The sequence below is a fragment of the Rattus rattus genome, chromosome 8, assembly GCF_011064425.1.
Source record: "Rattus rattus isolate New Zealand chromosome 8, Rrattus_CSIRO_v1, whole genome shotgun sequence".
Classification (NCBI taxonomy): domain Eukaryota; kingdom Metazoa; phylum Chordata; class Mammalia; order Rodentia; family Muridae; genus Rattus; species Rattus rattus.
Genome location: NC_046161.1, coordinates 11,142,538 through 11,152,914, shown reverse-complemented (window position 1 = coordinate 11,152,914; position 10,377 = coordinate 11,142,538). Strand labels below are relative to the sequence as shown.

General features: G+C 42.0%; 1 protein-coding gene across 1 annotated transcript in view; it reads left to right on the top strand.

Moving 5' to 3' along the window:
- Nucleotides 1-6,231: 6,231 nt before the first annotated feature.
- Cep295 (centrosomal protein 295) overlaps nucleotides 6,232-10,377 on the top strand; it is a 35,374-nt gene continuing 31,228 nt past the window's right edge. The window contains 3 exon segments of the mRNA XM_032909868.1: nucleotides 6,232-6,913; nucleotides 8,144-8,344; nucleotides 9,470-9,594. Coding sequence (XP_032765759.1) covers nucleotides 6,809-6,913; nucleotides 8,144-8,344; nucleotides 9,470-9,594 — 431 coding nt within the window. The 5' untranslated portion in view covers nucleotides 6,232-6,808.

Sequence of the window (10,377 nt, the reverse complement as noted above, 5' to 3'; positions counted from 1 at the left end):
CACTTAAGTTCCCCAGTGGGTGGACAACATTAGAAGTTACACCTACCTACCTTCTTCACACCTATAAAGTTCAAAGATACAAAATAAAAACCAAAGTATTAAAACAGGTTTAAAGGTTTATTTTCAGTTTTCTTCGGCCAAAAATGAATCATTATGGGGTGGGGTGGCAGGAGGAGGCAAATCTCTGTGAGTTCAAGGCCAGCTTTGTTTCAGCAAGTTTCAGGACAGCCAGAACCACATAGAGAGACCCTGTCTCCAAAACAAGATTTATGAAAGAATGTATTAAAAGGCAAAATGTAAAAAGTAGCATGTGTCACATCCTTTGTGCTGGGCATTGTCGTCGCAGCTTTAAACCTCACCGCTACCTTTGGAACACTTTTACTGAGAGTTGAGAGAACTGACTTCTAGGTAAGTTCAAGATCAGAGCTGGCAAACTAGAAATTTACATCTGTGAGGTTGGACTCTGGATCCAACATATCAACCATTATTCTGTTTTATCCCCCAAGATACCAGGTATGTCTACAGAGATAAACCTGTAGCCTGACAAATCGTGGTGCCACATGTCTTTAGTCACAGCATTAGGGACACAGAGGCAGAGGATCTCTGTGAGTTCAAGGTCAGCCTGTCTATATGTAGAATTCCAGAGCATTCAGTGAGATCATCTCTCAACAACCAAAACTTCAGCCTCTTATAATTTACAAAACACAGAACCCTATATGAAAAGCATCTTAAATTTAGAATTCCTGTCAGAAAAAATACAGAATGACCAGTGTGTGGTTGACCTCAAGGATAGGTGCCCACAGGAAACTGAACAGAGTTTCCTCTTTGTGCTCCCTGGTGTATGTCAGACTTGTGCTTTCAGATCAGCTTGTCACCTGATTCTCAGATTCATATCCTAGTTTGAACTAAAAAAAAATCATTTTTATTGGTTCCAGTGAGAACAATTACTGCAAAATACTGTGGTTTACCCACTCTAGGTCATGTGCCCATCCTTGGGCCAGTCACAATAGCAAGGGGGCTAAAGGATAGGAATTGTCTGGTCTTGGCCATACCTCACCTCTGTGCCTAGGGGTGCTGGGTCTGTATCAAACAGCAATGTTCTGAACAAGAAAGAAAACCTAAGCTGAAGACTTTATACTTTTAAAAAATCTGCAAACTGCCTTCACATGTCGCTTAACCGTTGAGTCTCCGTGGACCCTGGGAAGAGGGCAGACCAAGTATAACTAAGGACACCAAAGTGGATTAAGATGTTCAAAAAAGTCTCTCAGAGAGTTATCTTCCTCCTAACTTGAATCTGGGCTGGCCCTCATCCTTAACTGTAGGACGATGTCATTATACTGGTGAAGGCAGGTACAAGATAGAACGAGGCCTGTCATTGGAAGAGAAGGAAGGATGGGCAGGAGAAGTGTTTCAGGGAGGTGAGGAGACTGGAGCTAGAAAGGAAAGCAGCAGAGAGAACATGGAGAGGATGTTAAGCTTCCTCTCTGCACATTTACAGGTTGTTACGAATGTTCTTAAGGGATGGATGTGCACAGGGCTTTGTACGTCTAGGTGGGCAATTATATCTTATCAATTGGATCAGAGGTTATTGTGTTGTGTGTTCTTTCATGTGGTGATTTAATTGAATTCAAGAGAGTAAGTGGTGGCTGGAGACATGGGCATGTCTGGCATGGTGGCAACCTGCCCTGGGAACCGGATGGGTAGAGAGATTGCTGCCAGGCTCAGAGAGAAGCTATCGACTGTGTGGCTGGGCTAGAGCAAAGTTGGTGAGATGCTTTGCTGACTGAGATGAAGATGTCTACCAGGTATCTTGGGGCGCTACCGTGCTGGATCTAGTGCGGGATAAAAGACAGCCTTTTTTATAATTTTACAACAACATGTAACCCATAAAATGTAGCAAATTTTACAATTCCTCAGCCTCGGCTGCCAAAGCACTCGCAGCCTCACTCTTCCTGGAGAATGCTCTTAGGACACTCTCTCTGAAAACCCAGAAAACAAATGGGTTCCTGTAGCAAAGGTACAAGGAGACAGGCACTCCAGTGACACTTCCAGCTGGGCCTTTAGCTGACAGGAAATAGACGCCAGGTAAAAGAATTACGCCACTTCGGACACTTCCAGGGTGGTGTGGCCTAGAGCAATATAGGTCTAAACTTTAGACTCTAAAGAGAAGCCATGACTCCAGTGGTTCGGGGTACCAAGAGTCATGATGTCTACTCTTAGCCTACAGTACTTGTTGTGATTCCTCCTGGTTTCCTATTTAAAACAGAATATGTCTCAATCTCAAGTTTCCACTTGAGGACTTTCTACCCAAGATGCCAGCTGGGTAGAGCACAGAATTGTCCAGTCATCAGGTCAGCAAATGACAGAGGGGTATCAGGCAACTGAACCAAATGTGTTTGAAAAACAATCGGGAAGGTTAATGTCCCGTTCAGGACTCCTGAGCCTCTGCTGGGAAAGGTGCACAAGAGTAATGCAGATGTGTCTCCTTAAGGCAAGGCCTGAGGGATTGGGTCCCCACATCGCAAGGGCCTATGGGATATTGGAGCCCACTCTCCTGGCTTTTCCCCAAGGAATGCTTGGTTTGCTTTTGCCTTGCGTTTGCATTTTTGGCTTTGTTTTTGGAAACTTTCACTTTGTGGCAGATGTTTCCCTAGAATCAGTAAGTTTGGACTGTGATTCATTCTTATCTCTGAGTGAAAGACCCCCGGAGAGGACCTTTCCCTCAGGAGGAGACCCAAGTGCCCAATGACCGAGCCGAGTCCACTCGGATGCAATCAGCAAGAGGGTTTATTGGAAAACACAGGTACCTGCGGGCACACAGTCTCTTCGGAGGACTTGCGCGCCCAGCAGCTCCAGCATGGGGCTTTTATAGGGTTTGGGGAAGCAGAAGCAGGCGTACAGAAGCAGATGCATAGTTACGGGGATTGGTGGATTCAAACGAGGCACATAGACATGTTCACATATGATTGGCTATTTCACATGATGAGGTAATAAGGTATAGCTACACACATTGGCAGGTTTGGGGCGTCCTGAATGTCGGGGGCTGGGGGCTTATCTCTTCCTGCCAGGTGGCCTGTGAGTCAGATCCGGTACTCCTGGTCTGTTCTGCATTCCTTTTCTTTTATGGTCTGTTAGTTCTAGCGGCAGGGTGGGGCTGCCTGGACTTGCTTTTCAGTGTTTAGCCCTGAGGTTGTGAATTTTGAAACTTACTCTTTTAACTTCATATTTTTAAACCTTAAATCTGTATAATTTTCCTTTCATGAGGACTGTGGGAGTAAACAGATAAGGTGATGCGGTTGAGTCAACACGCGGGCCTGGTCTGGGTAAATCAGCTAACGTCCAGATGTTCTCTCCCGATGGTAACTTAGTTCCGACAATTTGCCCCACTGTCCTGTTCTAAACACAGCTAGATGATTATTAAAAGGTTAGGAAGGTCTTGCCGGATCGTTGGTAAGCCAAACAAGGATGAGGAACTGACTTGGTTTACTAATTTGCACAGACGCTAGATGTCAATAATTAAACCAGAATTTCACAGGTATGTAATTTATCATTCTCTCTATACTGTAACCGCAATTGGTTATGTACCCATGTGCTGCATTAGATATTAGCGCTTGCTGAATCTATATTTCACCTTTCTTGATACAGTTCATGGATTAGCAGGAAACCGTGGGGATAGAGAAGGAAGGGAAGAAGTACAGTGTGCACTTGGTGGAACGTAGAAAGTTCTTGAAAGAGACTACGTGGAAAAAAATAGATGTATAAATAATAAAAATAAATAGATGTCTCGGTGTCAGAGTATGTGAACTGTACTTCCTGATCCAAGTCTTTCGCTGATTCCACACATCCTTCTTCAGGTTCTGAACCCGACCCGCTTGACTCCCGGAAACACAACACCACAGAGCGAGAGACAGTAGACCAGCAGTTGACAGGGATAATGGCCAGTTGCGCAAGACTGCGCGTGCGTGCACGTGGGTGGGGCTGAGCTTGGAAGCGGCTGCTCTTGCGCTGGGTTGGAGGTAGGCGGGGGCTGGGCACGGCGCGGCCTTCCCGGCGGCCTCTGCGGAGGCGGGCCCAAGCTGGTTCCCGCCGTCCGACCCCGCCATTGGCGGGCCGTTTGAATGACGGAAGTGACGAGATCGGGGCCATGGCTGTCCAGCAGGTGCCCAAACGGCTGCTGGGTAGCTGGCAGGGTGCGGATTCCTGTGTGCTGTGAGGTCCGACCACACACGCTGCCAGGTGAGTGACGGAGGCCCGTCAGGGTTCTCCAAGCAGGCCGCGAGCCGCCCGGCGAGCCTTCCGGCCCTTTAAACAGCCCCGAGGCCGGTCCTGCAGTGAGCTCGGCCTTTTCTGTGGCATCCGCCACCCGTAGCTCTTCTGAGACTCTTCTAACTTAACTCAGCCTTGAAAAAATGGCAGTCCCAACTAGGAGTGTTAGTTCACCTTGTAATCCCAGCACTTGCGAGACAGTGCAGAGGCAGGAGGAATGCCTCTAGTTCAAGGCCAGCCTAGGCAACGAACAGTGAGACCCTGCCTCAAGAAACTGCAGCCGGCGAATGGTTGTCGTCAGTCTTACATTAAAAATGTGTTCGGCGGTTTGTAAGTAATTAAGCCACACATTTAGTACAGCTAGTGTGGTGGCTATGACTCCCCTTACACAGTAAAATTAACAAGACCCAAGGGATTTGAAACTTAGCTGCTGCCTTCTGCTAATGAATGGCAACGATGGCTCCCGCATCCATATCTATTAATTTTGTGATTACTGTGTGTCAGATACTGCCTAATCCTCAGAATGAAGTCTATCAAGTCCTACTGTGTCCATTATCACTGGACATTTAAAGAATCCACGTGGATAGAAATGTAGTGAACAAACCAGGCGACAGGATTCTAATTAATAGGTGCAGGAGGAATAAATATTTTCTCAATATGGAAAACGACTTACAATACTCCTCCTCTCTTGGAGCCTCAACCATCTTCAGGAGTTTCTTCTTTAGAATGGGGTGTATTGGAAAAAGTTTTCAGTTCAAGCAGTTACTACTGTTTGACATTTGTTCTCTTGGATGTAGTCACGACTGGGTCTGCCATGTATGACTGTGTATGAATTAAATCACTGTCTCCTTCAGTCAACCCAGAATTATTTATAAGATGCAACACAGTTTTTTACACAGAAGACATGAGGTGATGAATAAGATCATACTTGTCCTGACCACAGTTGTGATGGAGAATTCTTTGCAAAAGGTGTTGGTTTCTACTAGGCTACCCAAGCACTTCATTGAAACAGTATTTTTAAGTTGTTATAGTTGAGTGTTGAGTTTTTAAAACTATAGCTACTTCACTCAGTTATTAAGACCCTATCTACAAAAGGCAAGTAGTAATGAAAAACTAAAGGAGAAGTGATCCCTATTTGAATACAGATAGTCTATATTCCAGGGGAGATGAGTGAGTGAAGCTTGTTCATAGAGGACAGCTCCTCAGAAGCAGCCAAAAAGAGCTTACGCTAGCTTCACAACTGTGAATATCCAGTAATAAGTTTGCCTTCCTCATCACCGTACGGAGACTCCTCTCAAAGAAGATCATGACGTGCCGATGCCAAGTGTATACTTTTTGGTAGTGGTGATCATGGGAACAGGTTGATAGCTTAATTACGTGGAAAGAGTTCCAAGTTACACAAGCTCTCACACACCATATTCCTCTAGATAAGAGCATGTTAAAGAAAAATCTGAGTTCTAGAGCAGACGACTGGGAGTGTAGCACAGTGGAAGCATGAGCAAAGCCCGGAGTTCCATCCCAGAACGAAGGACGTCAAGAACACCCAGACTTAGCAATAGAACAGACCCAGGAATCTAAGTACTTATGTCATTAGAATTATTCCATAGGACTTTTTAAAAGTGGTCATTAAAAAAAAGTATCCTGGTAAACTTTATATCACCTTGACACAAGTTAGAGTCATTTGTTAAGAGAACATTCAATTTTAAAAAATGCTCACATAAAATCTGCCTATAGGCACAACTGTAATACAATTTCTTGATGACTTGTTGATGTGTGTGCTGTGCCATCCTTGGGCAGTTCATGCGTGATGGGTTAAGAAAGTAGGTTGAGTAAGGCAAGAGCAGCGCATTGCCATGGCCTCTGCACCAGTACTTCTGTGTTTCTACCTTTGAGTTTCTGCCCTGACTTCCCTCACTGATGGACTAGGATGTGGAAATACAAGCTGAAATAAACCCTTTATTCCAAAGTTGCTTTTGTTCGTGGTCTTTTATTGAAACAAAAACCCCTAATACAACGTGTTTGTAATTGTTGGGGGATCTTTTAAACAAAGCCCATGGGATTGATAATTTTCCATGAGATTTAATGGTGCTAAATTATCAAATTATGTACAGCAAACCCTTAAAGTTACCTTTTTATTTTTTTATTAGGTACAGCTTATCAGTGTTAAATTGTACTTGTGAAAACATTTTTTTGGTGCCAATACATCTTTTAAGTGCTTAATAAACTATGGGAATGCCAAGACAGGAAAGAAGGGCTGAACTACTGTCAGCTAGCTATAGACAGGGCAAACTTGTGAGTTGTATCCACTGTTCATTTTCTTCATCCGTTTGACAACCAGTGATCTAAAGAGCAGAGTCATAACTGTTTGTATCTAAGTTGGACTTGATTTACCTGTATGTAGTAAATCTATAGGGTAACTTTTAAATATTGAAAATATTGACATGGATTTTTAAAATCATTTTAATTGTTGCCCTATTTCAGTAATATTTTATAGACATTATTTCTCTTCAATTCAGATCCTATATATTTAAAATACTCAGAAATGAAAAGAAAGGTAATGAATGGGAAGCTGAGATTGAGTCCGAATGAAGAAGCCTTCATTTTGAAGGAAGATTATGAACGAAGACGGAAACTAAGATTGCTACAGGTATGGTTTACTTGGAGTTTAAATTCTTGTCTTCCTCAAGTCATTCATATATTTTGTATTAGTTTGTTCTAAACAAAGTGTTGCATTTACAATCTTTTTCCATCCTTGAGAGAGCCCTGGTTCTTGCTTATTTACATTTGAAAAATAAGCTGGTAAGTACATTGGAGAAGAGTTGAAAGATATCACTTAACTCAAGTATTGTAAAATAGTTATTTAAGTAGCTATATATTTTTTAAAATTTTTTATTCTTTGATAATTGCATATGTGATACAATCTATTTAGATCACTGTCCACCCCTGTCTTCTCCCTCCATTTTCTTCCCAACTTTCTCTCATATTTTCCCTACTTCATGTCTTTTTCTTTTTTCTTTTTAATAACCCAGTATTTAATTCTGCCTGCATGGTGCCATCCATTGGAGCATGAACAACTTACTATTGGACCATATTACTGAACAAAACTTACTGTCCTCCAACAGCTGTGAGCTCATGATAGTTCTGTAGCTAGGGTGGGGTCTCAAGAACCCTCCCTCCATTTAGGAATGATTGATCTTGTGTCAGCAAGATCCATGCCTGCAACACTTCTGTTGTGTCCAGAAGACATTATTTTGCAATTTCTGGCTGTTAAAATCTTTCTGTCCCATTTCTCAATGGTACATAGTTGGGGAACATTAGAAAAGGAAGCTCAAGAAGAATTTGGAAAAGACTGTTGGAAAGATGAAACAGACTTAACTAATATGAGCATCTAAGACAAGTTTATTAGGAAAGTTTAGATTTCCCTTCCTAGCAATCTAAAGTTAAACTTTTGTGAGTCATGTAGTAGATTTCTACCTAGAGAGGGAGCTCCCATCTAACCTTGTAGCTGAAACAAGAAATACCCTTCAGGGCTGCTGGGATGGCTCAGTAGGTAAAGGTACTTTACTGTCAAACTTGACTATCAAGGTCCTCATGCAGGGACCCTCATGGAGGTTGTCTTCTGACTCCTGTGCTACATGCACACGCACGCGCACGCACACGCACACACGAATGCAATAAATATTTTCTAAATAGTCTCTCTGTTTTTTTTCTCTGTCAGTTTACCTTTTTTTGCTAACTATCGTCTGTATCTAAATGAGTATTTAGGAGAATTGACAGACCTGAAGAGAATTCATTTGCATTCTTATTCTCAGCTGGATTTTTTTTTTAAATGTTTAAACCCCTTTCATGTACTTCATATGAAATACTTATCTTTCAGGTTCGAGAACAAGAAAGGGGCATTGCCTTCCAGATAAGAGAAGACATAAAACAGAGGCGAAACCAGCAGGTTTCTCATTTGGCTGAGGAGCTAAGGGCAGAATGGGAAGAAGCACAAAGCCAGAAAATACAGAACTTGGAAAAACTGTATTTGGCAAGTTTAAGACATATGGGAGATGGACATCAACAGGCTAAAGAAAATGTAAGTGATGACCTCATCTGATTATTGATGGAGACAGTGTGGTTATATTAAATTAATTTATTGAATGCTTACATGATAAGCCTGTTTTAATGTATAGACGCAATGGGAGAGGCACGCTGACCTTTATTTTTTAAATCAGTTCAATCTACCATGAGAATAATGGTGTATCCATTGGCACGCCTTTCTTCTTCTGGTTAATAATTACAAGTTAGTAGTATTTCTTCCAGTTCCTGCCTGTATAAAAGGATGGTAACCTATGCAATCAGAAATTGTTCTTCTCAAGCAGTTTGGACACATTCAGGGGACTAAATTCAGATTTCCAAATTCAGACTCATTCCTGACACCTCTAAATATGTATGACTGAATATGCACTTGTTTTTGTTGATGACTTTCCTAAAGGCAACATAGAGCTCAGTGTTTTCAGTTAGTTCCTTGAGTTTATATTTATTTGATTGCTTACTGTGATTTCTGCCTAGAAAATAGTCCTTTGGCCAGTACATGTATGTCTGTAATCTAAAACTCAAGAAAAGAGACAGAAGGACTACCTTACCATCAGAGCCAGCCAGGGCAACATAGTGAGTTTCAGGTCAGTCAAAGGAACATAACAACAAAATAAAGAGCAAAAGGGGAGTGGGGAGGGAAGAAAGAAAAGAAAAGAAGAGAAAAGAGAAGAAAAGAAAGAAAGAAAGAAAGGAAGGGAGGAAGGAAGGAAGGAAGGAATGCATGCTAGTTTGCGTGTTTGTACCTGCAGTCCTAAGTCCTAACTTTTACTTTTTTACCTTTTTGTGTCACTGTTGGCCTTGTGTTTAAGCGTTTTCTCAATCCTAACTCATTTGAGTAACACACACATGATTTTTGAAGGCCAGAGAACCAACTGTATTACTATACCTTTGGTGTTTTAGTTTAAATAAACTATTTTATTGGTTAATTTAGCCCCGTGCAGATTGGCTTGCTCTTTTCTGTTTTATAGGCAGTTAGGTGTTCAGCACTGTGCCATGGAGGTTGGTCTATTGCCATGCTTTGGGAGACATTTGTGTACTGTGGAAAGAGATGATGTTGATGTCAAGTAAACACACTTCTGTTCCTCTTGTCTAACGTGAATTTTTAAGTAGTATATACTTCTAGGAACCTGACTTGGATGCTCTTTCTCGGCGGGCAGCAGAAAGAAAAACAAAAGCAGAAGCGAGGCATAAAGAAGCCCTAAAAGCGCAGAAAAAACAAAAAGAAATGTTAATGAAACAGAAAACCAGGTGACATAATAACTTTTACCATATTTTTAGCTGAAATCATTGTGGCAAGAAATAGAGTGTGTGTAGGAGTCTGTGGAAAGGACGTACTAAATAAAAGGTTGTGTATCTGTGGTACTCTGAACTGTGCTCACTAATGCAGTAGGGGATGGTTTTACTAGCTGAGTGAACATTGAGTTCAGCAGGAGTTACTAAGTTTCTGAAGAAATATATGGACAGTTCCGACTTAACATCAGCCAAAAACTGCCTCTAATGTGAAAACAAAGTAAAAAGTTTTGTGTGATTGAGAACATTACAGAAGTCTTAGGCAGGGTATGGTGACACACACCTTTAATGCCAGTGCTTGGGAGGCAGAAGCACACAGATCTTTGTGAGTTCAAGACCAGCCTGGTCTATACATATTGGGTTCTAGTCCAGTCAGGGTGAGACTATCTCAAAACACATGCCCATACACACGCACATACACAAGCACCTACAGTTGTAGACTAAGCTTCTGGTATTAGTAACTTTTACATGCTGTTAGTGGTCTGTATTGGTCATTTTACACAGTGACCTATCTTTAACATTTCTAGTTCTGCTCTTATTGTAAAGAATTCTCCATTGACCCTCTCAGTTGACCCTCCTGTCTTTATATAAGTCTCTTGTAGCTGGTAAACACGTTCAAACATGTATGCTTTGTAAACAAGCAGCAAACTGGGTGTGGCCTCACCTAGAAGATGAGTCTCTGGCTTTATGTTTTTGACTCTACTGATATCAAGTAAATGCATTTCTAGTCCACTTGGTGAA